Consider the following 14,637-nt stretch of genomic DNA (forward strand, 5'->3'; position numbering starts at 1 on the left):
AAAACATCAATAAACGCGAACCGAACCGGCCCCTGCTGTTAGGAGGTCGGAAGTTGGCCGGTAGTTTGTCGGATCCTGGTCGGCTTCCCACAATGTCTTTGCCGGAATCTGACCAAGTTCCGTCCTGAAGCCGACCAGCCTCCGGCCAGAAGTTGCCGGCGACGCCCGAGTATACACTGAATGATACATAACACTTGAAACTCAAAAAGTTTGAGAAACAGAAACTTTTGAAACTTTCAATAAAAATGAAATAATACTACTTTTTTGAGAAGTTCAACCTCGTTTCAATTATCTCGTTTCCTTTGAAATATATCAAAACATTAAACAGGTTAATTATTTATCATAATATCACCAACATTATATCATTTGACAATTGTTTGATATCTTTCACAGAAACCAAGATAATTGGGCTAAAATTAAAAGCTAGGCGGTCATTGTTTTATATGTCTTACGGTACTTCAAGACGTTCTCACGGCCTCGCGGAAGGAAACCTCAAGAAAATAAGCTTTATCGCACCGACTGTTTTTTTTTCAGATTTTCAAACAAGTTACCAATTTTTGATAATTTTCGTAAAATTGCATTTATAAACAAAGTTTTAGATGAATAAATTTATTATTGGAATCAAAGCAAAGTTAATATCGAACAGAGGTCTGTAGTTAATATCAAAGTGTGCTCTATTGAGAACAATTATTGAGGAACAAAGAGAGACCGAAAATGGAAACTTTTAAAACATTAGGTACAAAATTCAGGTTCATATTCAAATTTAGCAATATATCATATATACTTTTTATGTCATTCCAAACTGCGACATTTGGTTTTCCCAAGACTGTGTTGCCTTCTTTTTGATTGTCAGATGACAGCAATCTTTTTTGAGTTTCCATGTGATGTCTTCGATTTCAGACGGAAATCGTTGGATCTGAAATTTAGAGTTTCTTGAATTTTAGCAATAAAGCGTCCAGTGTTACCTCGAAAAATCGGCGATCGATGATTGACTTCTCTGGAGGTGTCTTCTTTTTGTCGATCTTCACTATTTCTACTACGCATTTCATACTACTGAAACACAATTTTATATTAGATTTATGTGAAAAATAGAAACAACTTACAAAGGATCACTTTTTATATTGACTTGAGTATTGGCTGCTCGATAGAAGCTTTTTGGTCGAATCCCAGGAACTACCAACTGGATATCCAGATGAAGAGGGCTGTCATCGTAACGGGCTCCCAGCGGTCCTGGAGCACTGTACGGATCCTGATCTTTCCACGAAGCTGATGAACACGCCATTTCAGCTCATCGATCTGAAAATTAGAAGAGTGAGGGACGAAGTTACAAGACCATTGAAGCGAAACGTTTCACCTGGCAGTTACCATAGTGATGAGAAAAAAAGAAGAGAGGGAATGTTATATGAATTATTCCATACGAAAAAGAAATAGTTGTTTGGTTGAGAAGAAGGTCAGTGATTCATTGTCGGAACAAACAAAAGGAAGGTTTATCAGTGATAAGGCAAAAAGTGAGCACTAAAACTTGTGAAGCCAGCTGAAAATGCTTCAGAAAAATGGCGTACCATCGGCGTGGTTTCCTACAAAATCGTGATGAGCTTAACTACAGAATACATAATTATCCACAGAGTTTGTTAATTGCTGTTAGATAAAAATGGTGCAACTGTTGTGTATTACGTGTTTCATCTTACATAACAACTATGAAACAGAGAATCTATCTTTTCTATACCATTTTCAATTGAAGCTAATTTGCACTGTCCAACTAGTTCTCTACATTATGTCCGATACTTGTTATAGGCTGAACCAAAAAAATATTTAAGCAATTTTTTTTGGAGCTAAATCATTTTCTACCTAATAAAAACTATCATAAAACCTGCAATAAGGTCCCCTAATTTTTAACTTGAGTCTATTTACTTCGCTTCTTTTTACTTCGCTTCTCAAGGATATTAAAAAAAATTGTCAATTGATAATTGTTCATCATAACATTAGCAATATTTTCTGTTAACAGATTTTAGGTATCTTGTATGGGAATTGAGATAATTGAGCTCAAACTTGGCAGTTTGAGGGCCTTCTAACACAGGCTTTACGGTATATTGGTTTAGCATGAAAAATAAAAACAATGATAACAATAGCTGACAAAATCAGCTTCAAAGCTTCAAATGAAATTTTGAGAAAAAAATGTTGACTCGATTTTCACAATTCGGTGAGATCTGGGTCAAAAAAGTCCATCAAAAAATCATCATTACGACTTTATATTCACACTTTCTCCTTAAAGATTTCACAGCTTTTTTCCAGAGCTCACACGATATATTAATCCTCCTCTCAAAAATGGTTTTCAAAATAAATGAGTCACAAAAAAGAGATGCGCTCTCATCGAGCGAGTCGGTAACCCACCGAAAACGTTTTGATGCACTTGAGAATGTGTATTCTCTCTTTTATTTTCTGATCGTTTCGGAGGGAGTACAGTATTTCTCAAATTTCGTATTTTCTTTTTCAACTCGCCTATGGACGACAAAAATTAGAACGATGACACATTTTTTATGATTTGTGGGAGAAAAATGGGGGATGAGGGTGAGAAAAGAAGGATAAGGATGAGGTGATAAGAAGTTTGATCAGAGTTTTGAAAACTTATCAAAAGAGGAACAGCTCGAAATTTGGATTTTTGTGTAAAAAAAGACAAATACTTGAAAAAAAGATAACTAAAATTTACTGTTTCAAACAGCCAAGTTCAAGAACAAAATCCAAGTTCTTTCAATAACAATATTCTTGCCACATTCCTAACAAGGTCACCAGCGTAGATGAGTCACAATTTCCAAAGGAATTTCGTCACCAAAATCCACTAAAAATCGAAACATCTTGGGTGCAGAGGAGCGCATATTGATCCCTTTTCTCTTCTTGTTGTCTCCGAGAAAACCAAGAGATTGCAATGACAAACAAGAGACACAGACATTTGGAAAATTGCCAAAGAGGAAAAGAGAGACAGTATATGCAAATGAAGAGGGTGATGAGAGAAAGAAAGAGGGAAAGAGGGATACGAGTGGGATTGGATCGGAAGAATGCGGATGGACACCAAGAGGTGAGAGGGTGATTGAAGGATGGTTATGAGAAAAAACTGGTACTTTCGATTTGAGTAGTTTCGATTGTAGAAGTAAAATCATTGTTATGGGGAATTCAATAATATTGGAATTCGGGGATTTTTTGTAGAGGAAGAAATCATGAACAGAACAATAAAGATTCCAGTCAGTGTTTGTGAGCAGAAATTGGGAAAAGAAGTAAATAAAGATTTGTACCAGGCTACAATTTTTATTTTCAATAATAGAAAAAAAGATATCATGGCTCATTGGATTCTAATATCAAACAACAAGAATAGCTTCCATAAACAAAATGAATAGTAATTTACAAAAAAAACTGAACTGATCCCGTCAAATTATCACAGTAAATTTCTAGTCTTCGGAATCAGATTCGAGAAAGACAATCAGATAAGGAGTGTGTATCAAAGAAACAGCCCCTTCCTAACAAATAAGTAGAAATATGAACATTCTGAAACAGTGCGGGTTTGAATTTTTGAAAAACATCTTTCAGAAAACATAAAAGAGAAACAGTATTCCGATGCAGCGTTGAATTAATTTGAGTAAATTATTATTCCATACAACTACCGATATATTTCTGATATCCGGCAATTAGTAAAACAAAAGAACAAAACAATTCCAAAAAAAATTTAAAAATATTTTTTCTGCCTCAAAATTTCCATTAAATATCATGGCAAAATGTTTCAAAGGATCATGCGCAATGTAACATAAACTTTTCTATGTTGTGGTAAGCCTACTTGTAAAATAACGGACCGGCCTGGGCCCGCGCACGGCCCACTATTTCAGGCAGCAAAAATAATTTATAATAGTTTTAAGCCAAATTCTGAGCTCTTAATATATGTTCTTTCCAAAACTGTTTGTTTGTTCGTATTTGTCTGCTATAGCTTTTCTCGGCTTTCAAATTTTTGATCAAAACGGAAAAATGGATTTCACTTGCTCTTAAAATCGTTTTTGTAAAAATGCAATCTGTCACCGGGCCGGGCCGGGTTTCCGAAAATTGGAAAAAAAAACTCGGCTCGGCGCGTTACAAGTACGGTTTTTCAAGTTGCCATGAATTTTCAGCAAAAAAAAATCATACTTTGAGAAACGAAAAGAAACCAGCTAGGATTCTTTGGCATAATCTTTTTCAGATTTGAAATATTATCTGTTTATAAATGTGTACATTTATTTCTTTTCTGTTTTTAAGAGTTCACTATTATCTTGTCTTCCGTAAGTTGTCCAATTTATACTTCTTTGAACTCTAATTATTCCTTTCAATACCAGCTCAAATGTTTCATGTAAGGAGTTTTGTATGTTTCTTGATTGTACTGATCTCCCATCTTGCCCATTCTTCTTCTCCTTCTTTCTCTTTCTCTTCCCAACTTCGTGACCTTTCCCCTTTTCTCATCAATTCGATGGGTGGTAACTGATTTTTTTTCCAACCAACAACCCCATTTCCGCCCCACCCATTCTCTCCCGCATCGTCTTTTTTCGGCCATTTCGTCCTCAACTATTTCTGGTCACAATGACTCAGATTACAAGGAGAAGAAACATACAGAAGGCGTCAAGTAAGGAGAAAAGGGAAGAAAAGAATGTTCGAAGGGCGTGTCTATTTTTTTCAGTTTGACTTCTGCTGATGACGATGATGATGGACATCTGCTGGCCTTCAAAACCAATATTTCCCTCCTTTGTAGCTTAGTTTTTGAGAGGGAACATTCTAGATTTTCAGGTTCTTCAGGAATCCTCACCCATTAGTATATCTGAAGATTCGTTTTAAATGTTGACCTAAATTCGAAGCAGTGTTTTTTAAAAATAATTTTGGAATTATGAGAATTTCAGATGATAGTTCCAGAAAGGGGTTTATATGTCTTAGAAGCTAAACAATCCAGAAATTTTACAATCCTAGCTAGTCACTTCTTCTCTCACTCCTTTCTTGCAAACATTTTTTGTCCCCATTATCATCTTATAATCAACATCATTCAAATGATTCCTCCATTCTTCTTCTTGACCACCTATTCTTTTCATTTCATTTTCTCATTTTTCTTGTCTCGCTTATTGTCAATTCTTTTTGTTTACTACACAACTTGATTACTTTGTTCTCTCCAATATTTCTATCACATAAATTAGGAAATTTCAGAAAATCAGGGGGCAAAGACAAGACATATACTGTATTTTTAGGATTTCCCCCACTTTCTCTTCTTAATTTTCTCTTTCGTCATGTATCAACACAGAAAAATTGCGTGATTCACACGTCTTCCTCCTTATACAAGTGATCTAGACGATCGAATAAAAAAAAAGAGAGAACCCGTTCCATTTTTCTGGTCAGTTTTTGAGAAAGATCATCTCAAAAGAGTGTGGGATTAGGAGAGACGCAGAGATGGAGAGGAAAAGAGGGAATGATTGAGTGATAAACAGAGTGTTACCGAAGAAGCAGAAGATTATGTTCATTTTCTGTGAGGACATGACTTTCGAAACTTGAAACCGTCTAACTGATACATGTGACTGTTTTTGGGGGGTTCGGAATTTCGGAATCTGGTTGAGAACAATTATTGAGGGCTGATCGTTTGTGTGTTTTGTTGTTTCATGATTGGTCTTTTTGGTTTGGAAGAATTTTTGGAAATTCGAGGAAAGGTTGTCGAAAAGTTAGTTTATAATTTCCATAAAATCATGTTTGAAACAAAAATATCTCACTAATTATTTATTAAATTAATTCATGAAACTGTATTTTTATGAAATGTTTTTGTTACTAAAAAGCTCTCTTTTCGAGTCGTCTTCCATTCTATCGTATACTCATATAATCCTAATATTGGATTTAATATTATATTCTAGAGCAATCATTATTTTCTGGAAATCGCGATTTTCCAGAAGTTCCCGAAAAACTTTTTTCGGTTTCAAAACTTTAGTAATCTGTTGAAAAAGTAGCTTCCAGTAATGTAACAGTTGCTTCCAGTCATGTGACAGTTAAAATAATAAACACCGTAAAAAATAATAAACACCGTAAAACCGGAAGAGTCCCCTTACTACCTGTCAAAGGTATAAAAAAGTTGCGATCTGATACATTGTTAATTATATTATCACAAATATTTGATCAGTTTTTCTATCTTGGATAGGAACTGAGATAATTGAGTTCAAATTCCACTGTTTGGGGGCCGTTCTATTTTTTCGGTAGTCGCAGAAATGTGTTACACTTCTAGAAAGGTGGGAGGTGTGGGATTACTGAATTTCGAAACTATTCTACGCAATTAAGGATAACCTGAAACAACAAAAATTTAAATTTCAGAATTTATTTCCATTTCATTCGATTCCATGAGTTGTCCTCGTCGATTCGCCTTCTAAATTATCCTCTCCTGAGATAATTTGTTCACACTGTCGCATTTACTAATTTTATTTTTTTTGGAGCCAACATTCTTTTCATGAAAAAATGTTCCGAGAACAAAAAATTTTTTTGGGCTCCAAAATTTTTCTAATTTGTCTTAATAACTTTTTTTCAGGTTTCATTTGTTTTTCAAACTTTATGTCAGTAATTCAAAAAAATTTTGTTGAATTTCCCATGAAAAAATCGGGGAGGTAATATTCTTTTCGAAATTCTACGAAATTTATCATGATCTTAAACAGCGAAAATTCGAATTTCAGAATTTCTTTCCATTTCATTCCATTCCATGAGTGGTCTTCGTCGATTCGCCTTCCAAACAATCCCCCCCCTAAAATGATATGTTCACGCTTTTGCATTTTATACTTTTTCAGGAGTAAACATAATTTTCTTGAAACCGCTGAACACCTTCTTTCAGAGATTCAGCTTTTTAGCTTAATTTTTTGGTCATTGACTATATAGGACAAAAATACCGTATTTCCTCTAATAGAAGCCCACCTCTATTTGAAGCCCACCTCTATTTGAAGCCCACCTCTATTTGAAGCCCACCTCTAATAGAAGCCCACCCTGGTTGTGCATTTTTCTTCTCGGTTAGGGCAGATATACTCTTTTTTGTTTATTTTTCTGGTAATTTCCGTTAATTGTTCTCGTTTCATAACTATTCCAGTTCACTTAGAAACCGAAAACCATATAATTTGAGCGTTTTCACTAAAATTAGTTCACCCCCAGAAGTAGGTTGAAAAATAGAAGCCCATGGGCATCTAATAGGGGAAATACGGTAAGTTGAATTTCCGAGAACAGTAAGAAGCAGGATTATTAGTTTTTGAAATTAACGCAATTCAAGATAACCTGAAACAGCAAAAATTAAGTTTTGAAATAAAGAATTTCTCTTCAATTTTTTGTTATTAAAACGCTTTTCTTATTATATTCTGCAAATATTTTTCGTTAAACTTCCGCCCATTTCATAATCTTTCATCTTCTAACTATCATCTTCAGATGACGTGATAATGACGTTATAATTACCAAACAGTGTGATTCACTGAATTAGACAGGAACTACTCATCAGAATAGAACTCTCTCGATTTTTGAAGTTCCTTATTTCAACAAAACAAGTTTCATTTTTATAAACTGTGATTTTTGTTTCCTGTTTCTTCCTACCCATTTTGCTTCTTCCAGATCCTTTTTCCAATCAAATTCGTTAATGAAGTCTTCCAGATGATCCTCCGACTCCTAGTCACATTCCTTTGGCTCATTCTAATATCCCAATCAAAACTCGACTCTTGTGAACAATGGATCCAACAACTCGGTGATCTTGATTTTTTCACAGAAGCTCAGATTCGAATGGTTTGTATGCATCAGAGAGAATGGGTCAAGGATCGAGATGAGGAGGCCGGAAAGAAGTTTCTCGAAGTTACTACAGGTAAATACGTCTTTTGAAAATCTACTATGGAAATATTCGAAACCCAAACTCTCATTATTTAAAAAGAAAATTGTTTTATAGATAATCAACTGAAATATCTACGCCATGTTGAACAGTGTACACGAGAGAACTGTGTGAGAGAAGCGAGACGAAAGGTAGGTCGTAGGTTTGCGTTCTCTCTTTCCCTCTTTGTAGACTGTAGTTTCCCGACGGGTCCTGTGGTGTAGTGGTTATCACGTCTGCTTTACACGCAGAAGATCGCCGGTTCGAACCCGGCCAGGACCTAGCTTTTTGTGAAGTTTTCTATGCAAGGAAGTTTTCAAATTTTTTCTTTCAACTTTATAGAAAAGGGCTCCCACAAAATCAATTCGCAAAGAAATCCGAATGATGTCTCCCGCTGAACTTCGAGATCTCGGAATTGCAATGAATGGTCTGAAGAATCGACAAATCGACAATATCACTGCTTGGGATCTTCATACACTTGTTCATTATCCAGACAGTGCGCCAGGAGCTCATTGGGGTCCAGCGTTTCTTCCGTGGCATAGGGAATTTTTGCGACAGTTTGAAATAGCTCTCCAGACAGAAGTTCCATCAGTTACACTGCCTTATTGGGATTCTACTCTGGATCAAGGTACGTACTTTTTAAAATACAAAAATACGAACAGGAAATTTTCAGGGCTCCCGGAAGAAGCTGACAGTGTATTATGGACTGATGAGTTGCTAGGAAACGGGAATGGCTACGTAAAAACTGGACCGTTCGCTAACTGGGATACGAATGTTCTGATGCCACTCAGCCAGATTCCCGTTAAAAAGTTGTACAGGTAGAACCTTTTTTCTGTTTTTTAGAATGATAAAATTTAAAGTGAAACATGCAGAACGATGGTTCAAACGTCTTATGTGTCCTTGTGAAATTCTTTACACCCAATTGAATTCTGTTTACAGATCGACTGGGGGCAGGGAACAAGATCGTTTGATGACACCAAAGGATGCCAATTGGATCATTACGAGACAGAATTTCAGGTGGGTGGAAAACTAAATTAAAAAGGTTTTTGACCGTCAATGTAATGAGATACAAGGAAACCTTTTTTTGAAAACATAAAAAACAATTTCATAGAAATTCGTTCTTAAAAATAAAGGTAAATTTACATACCATAAACACTCTGATATAGTTCCACCCAAACCGTCAATTTTGAGCCTATACATCTCGGTTACTATGAAAGATGTCGAAATTCCGTCAACTGATGAAATATTTGTCAGTTAAATTTAAAGTTGACTGTTTGGGTGGAACTCTATTAGAGTGTTTATTGCATTCAGTTGAAGGAACTGTTAGCTTCGAAGTTACTGCAATCAAAATATATTTTATAATATAAATCAAAATGTTTTTCTGATAGTGAGAAGAAAAGTTGATTGTCTGTTTCAAGGTTTCCATTATTTTGGTGATCTTCTTTACGGTCAATCTCTGACACTTAAAATCAAGTTTCAGCCAACTCACATTCTGTCATGACAAAACCTTCGAAAGTATGCACGGACTCAGTCATGTTTGGGTTGGAGGATTCATGTATGTTATCAGGTATAATACCTTTTCGAAATTGAAGTTTAATCTAAACCAACGATTTCAGAGTAAGCCCAAATGATCCAACATTCTACATGCACCATGCGTTCATCGATAATTTGTGGGAGAAATTTAGACAGAACAGTCAGACAAGAAAGAAAGAGAGGAGCAATGGGCTACGGTAAATCAGAAAATATCTAAAAAATGAACGAAACATTTTCAGAAGAACTGCAATAGCAATCACGGATTCGATGTTCAAATGAAGCCGTTCACAATTCAAAATCGCGACGGTTTATCCAATCAATATACCGATGAGTGGTATGAGTATCAACCGGTTAGACATTGTACCATTGAGGATGCCACGTGTGATTCTAACTTCTACTGGTGTGATATGAAGACGTGGAGGTGTAGAAGTAGAGTAAGTTAATAATGTGATTTCCATTAAATACTTCATCAGTGAAATCTTTCAGGTAGTCTACGGAGGAAACTGCACTGGCTACGAGGGCACTCAGATTTGCTATAATTCAGTTTGTAGTCAAGGAAAATGCGTGGTGCCACCCAGAGTTCGATCAGCTACAAAATCAAGAATCGAGGATGGAAACTTGTCGTTCAAAGAAAAAGTTTGGGCAAAAACAGTACTTCTAGACGAAAATGGAAAAGGGATCGAAGATGATCTCTCGAGAATTGTGATCACTGATTTGGACACGAATCAAACTCAGATAGTGTTCCATTCGGGAGAGACCGTGTTCCCTGAAATTCCGGGTACCGTATACTTGAGTCTTCCGAAACCAAGAGCCGGAAAAACGTCTCGAGTATCTTTGGAGGCTAGAGATCAGTTTGGCAGATACTGTCAAGCCCAATGCATGAATAGTACTAGTGAGAGATATCAAGTAAGCCGTTCGACCATAAACGTAAAGGTTTCATCAATACTTTCAGGTCTGCCAACCATTCCTCAACATTTCTCTAAACTCTGAAATATCTTCTCCCGTTTCATTCACTCATTCTATGTCTTCCAGAACGTGAGCAATTTTGATTTTGTACCTTCTATCGGTACAAATTATTTCAGATTCCTGAACCTAGATCTCTCCGTTCATCCACGTCAAATGCATCCGGAAATGCCGTATATTGTGTTTGTTTGCTCAAGAAAATTAGTAACAAGTGCCATGATAAAACAAGCTGCCGAAGTTGTGAGGGCTCCAACTTCCACCGAGAATTATGTGTTCTTCCGAGTGGCAGTTTTCAGGGAGGAGTCTTCTAATTACCAGGTTGGATTGGATACTCTTAAAATGAAATGAAAATATAGATCGAACCAAAATCAGCAATTTGTTGCGATTGCTGCAGCCAAAAATTCTGGAATTTTTAGGTTATTTCTTGTGGATTCCACGGTCAGCCAAGCGAGACTCTTGCAGAAAATTCTATGCGCCTTTAACATTGAAGCGATTTATGAGCTCAAAACATATTTCCTGCAAAGGTCTCGCTTGGCAGGTCGTAGAGTCCACGTGGACAAGAAAACGACCTAGAAAACTACATCATTTTTGGCTGCAGCGATCGCAACATCTTTCATTTCGTGCCCTTATCGAAACATAAATTTTTTCAGATCGAAGTGTCTCCATATTCTGAAGTTGGACCAATTTTCTCATCCTCCATCGAAAAAGCTGCATCTGCATTTGACCCGAACATAGTCTATGTGCAGGCCCCGAAACCGGAATTACACAAAAAAGGCGTCAGAGTTCGAGTGTCGATTCTGAGCAATAATAATAGAGTGCAATGCCAGATTAAGTGTACAGAAGTGAGTCTTATTTCAGAATTTCAATTTACTATAACATAAATCTGAATTTTCAGAAAGATGGCTCAATGCATCAATGCGACGGTGACGTGGATTTGCATTCTGATTCTACGTTATCTCAAGAAGACGTCTTCACATCTGACCCACATTCTCTCCCAGTCCTCGGTTGGAATATGAAGGGACATCCGTCATTCTGGAGACACAAAATGCCCTTTTTGTCTTTTCATTGTTAGATTTTTTCGAATTTCTCAGAATTCACTGCTTGTTGATTTGATGACACAACGGGTATTCCTATGTTCTTTTTTATTTCACTTTTGGCAAACAAATTTAGAAATAAAAATACTGTTTTATTGAGGTGTTGATACAAAAAAAATTATATTCGATTTAGTGATTCAAGTGAATTGAGCAAATTTTGTTAGGTAGAATAAAGGCAACTTTATAGTTTGCTCTTTGTCGAATTCCATTATGTCCTACCCTCGTGGTGATAAGAGAGAACTCGGGAAAATCAGTCACATCTCCCTTGTCAGCTGCAGAGATGGCGGTTTCTTGTTTACTCGTTTGGACACTACTCGCAACATCGTCTTTGGCTTCTCTCCCAGATTTAGGATACCCAGGATGGCAGTGTGATGCTTCACTCTATCAGAAGTAGGTATGTAACCTTGAATCAAGAATAAAGGAAGTTTTAGGAGTCAGAAAGTACCAACTTCTGCTCATTCCGTTCGGTTTCCCGATATCAAAATCATCGCAGCTCTTGGTGACTCCTTGACTGCTGCTAATGGAGCAGGAGCTCCAAAAGGAGATCCATTAGCTGTGATTCTTCAATACAGAGGACTCGCATTTCAGTGTGGAGGAGACTCATCGTTGGATGAACATGTGACAGTTGCTAGTAATTAATTCTAATACCTAGTGGTCCTTGAAATCCTATACTTCAGATGTCATGAAGAAGTTCAGCCCAAACATTATGGGATACTCCACAGGGATTGGAAGTGCCAACGTGTGGGAAGTCTCAAAACTGAACCAAGCTGTTCCAGGAGCCCAGGCTGCTGATATCATCACACAAGCTAGAGCTCTCGTCCAAATAATGCAGAGTCATAAAGATGTTCGAAAGAACCGGGACGTTCTGTGAAGATCATTTGATTTGTTTGCAGATTGATATCAAAAACGATTGGAAGCTTATCAATGTGTTTATCGGAGCAAACGACATGTGTCGGTATTGCGAGGAGAAGGAAAATGTAAATTTGGAGGAGAGAGCAAAATAAAAGTTGCGATTTTTGATTACAGGGAGTTCATTCGAAAGCAAACTGGAAGCAAAGTGTGATTACTGCAATTCAGATTTTGAAGGATAATTTGCCGAGGTATACTGAAATAATGCACTACACAAGGCAGTGGACTTGAGTAACTCAAGTTTCATTTTTGAAAAAAAATTGTATGTTTCTCATTCCAGAATAATGGCGTTCAAAAAAAACCAAAATTTAACGTGTAGATGGAAGGTTTTTTTTCATTCTGCTAATAACACGATTGTTGAAAACAATACCGAAAACCTTTCAGGTCAATCGTCTCGATGACGGGAATGTTTGATATGAGAATGCTCCGCCAGATCGACCATGACAAATACTTCTGTGATGGTCTCCACGTCTTCGAGTGCCCATGTGAAAAGAAATCCTCTTTCACCAACGACGACGTCTCACAAGCCTGTCATCTCTACATGGATGCTCAACAAGAAATTCAAGACTCTGGAATGTTCGACACCACCGACGATTTCACATTTGTCCTTCAACCATTCTTCAATGGAATCACAATTCCTCCATTGAAGCCAGATGGAGAAGTGAATTTGGATTGGTTCGCTCCGGATTGTTTCCATTTTTCGAAACTTGGACATGCCAATGTGGCCAAACATTTGTGGAACAATATTGTGCAACCAGTAGGATCCAAGAACACTGTCGTCAATCTTTCGGATCCCACTATTCCATTGAATTGTCCGGATACCAGTTGTCCATTCATAAGAACAACCAAAAATAGTGCTGACTGCTCTAAATACATGACCAAGTGATTTTTTTTGTGAATGTGATTATAAAAAATGAAGTTTAGCTTTTTTTAACTTGAAATTTCAAGTTGTTTCCCGCGGAACACTTGATGATGGCAGGCTGACTTGCTTACTGAAGAGACGGTAACTGTTCTAAAAAATTGAAACAAAAGTGAAACAGTCATCAAATTTTTTAATTCAGATAATGTGATAACCGAGGAAATTTCGTTCAAAATATCTGTTTACTAATGATCTACGACCAGGTATCATTTCGCATCTTAGTCGTGTCTTATCAAATTAATAAAACATCTGAACATGGTTCTTATTCTTCTTCTCATTTCTCCCCGGTTTTTTTCACGCTCCTTCTACATCTGGAACCAGGTCAGCCCACCCAGTTTCTTAACCCATTCCTCTTGTCATCTGACGCCTTTTTGATCATTTTGGATCATCATAAAAACATGAAAAACCCCTCATAAATGTGAACACATGATCGCTGATATTCTCGCGCTTCTTCGAGGAATTCTCGATTCATTTTCCCCCTTTTTCCCGATGTTCTAATCATTTCCTTCCTCTTTATCTCTCTGTTTTTTCTTCTTTATCTTTTTTTTTTGCGGTTGATTCTTGTTCGTTTTAATCACTCCCTCAGTTGTCCAATGGCCGCTGTGTTGATTTGATTTCAAAATCTTCGTATCTTGATTTGAAAAACTGGAATTCCTTTCGGTGACTAACACTGTCGGATATCTCGTTTTGATAGTAGAGTTCGATCTGCAGTAACTTACTAAATTATTATATTTTATTGTTAAGCGCAAGATACTCAAATCGAAGTATTGAAAAAGAATCCAAAAATTTGCATTAAAAATTCTTATCATATTTTTTTGTAATTAGCAACTTTTTTCAAATGTCATTAGAGTATGCAGCTTGTACTCAAAATGTGCCGAAATTGTAAAAACTTGGACTAAAATGAGAGTTCAAAAGTTGGCAATTACAAAACTGAATCTCTAACTTTGACTATCCTACCCTGAAGGTTTCAGCCGAAACAAAAATATATGGAATACTTTTTCAGGACTTCGAAATTGACTATATTCCACTGAAAAAGTTGAAAAATGAAGATGTCCGGTGATGTATTTTTGTCCGTTTCAAAAATTGTATTTTGAAGCTCAATCAAGATCTACAATTTGATTCTGTAGTAAAAGATTTGATTCATCATCATTTGAATTTGAGTTATTTAATTTACCGTAAAACCTCTAATAGAACGACACCCGGATCGTCCACTTTGAGCCTATATATCTCATTTCCTGTGAAAGATATCAAAAAGTGGCTAACTAGTAAAATGTTGCTGATATCCTGATAAACATTTTACTAGTTAACCACTTTTTGATATCTTTCAAAAGAAATGAGATATATAGGCTCAAAGTGGACGA

General features: G+C 36.4%; 3 protein-coding genes and 1 non-coding gene across 4 annotated transcripts; 3 read left to right on the top strand and 1 right to left on the bottom strand.

Annotated features, from left to right (window-relative positions):
- Positions 1-787: 787 nt before the first annotated feature.
- CBG05434 lies at positions 788-1,282 on the bottom strand (the record flags this gene model as incomplete). Its single annotated transcript, XM_002633517.1, has 3 exons — positions 788-916; positions 966-1,053; positions 1,104-1,282. 3 exons carry the CDS (start codon positions 1,280-1,282, stop codon positions 788-790), a joined length of 396 nt encoding a protein of 131 aa, XP_002633563.1.
- A 6,368-nt stretch (positions 1,283-7,650) lies between these two features.
- Positions 7,651-11,426, top strand: Cbr-tyr-6 (the record flags this gene model as incomplete). Its single annotated transcript, XM_045235406.1, has 12 exons — positions 7,651-7,855; positions 7,937-8,010; positions 8,201-8,676; positions 8,798-8,875; positions 9,339-9,425; positions 9,475-9,588; positions 9,645-9,825; positions 9,878-10,297; positions 10,344-10,426; positions 10,474-10,672; positions 11,005-11,196; positions 11,250-11,426. 12 exons carry the CDS (start codon positions 7,651-7,653, stop codon positions 11,424-11,426), a joined length of 2,286 nt encoding a protein of 761 aa, XP_045092941.1.
- Positions 8,068-8,140, top strand: CBG28303. Its single transcript has one exon. It is a non-coding gene (tRNA).
- Positions 11,427-11,728: 302 nt separating the features above from the next.
- Positions 11,729-13,243, top strand: CBG05432 (the record flags this gene model as incomplete). The annotated part of the gene is made up of 6 exons (XM_002633515.2): positions 11,729-11,838; positions 11,880-12,079; positions 12,126-12,292; positions 12,342-12,425; positions 12,475-12,548; positions 12,742-13,243. The coding sequence occupies 6 exons, from the start codon at positions 11,729-11,731 to the stop codon at positions 13,241-13,243; spliced, it is 1,137 nt and encodes a 378-aa protein (XP_002633561.2).
- Between the last annotated feature and the right edge of the window lie 1,394 nt (positions 13,244-14,637).

The sequence above is a fragment of the Caenorhabditis briggsae genome (genome assembly GCF_000004555.2).
Source record: "Caenorhabditis briggsae complete genome, chrIV, whole genome shotgun sequence".
NCBI classification, from domain to species: Eukaryota; Metazoa; Nematoda; class Chromadorea; order Rhabditida; family Rhabditidae; genus Caenorhabditis; species Caenorhabditis briggsae.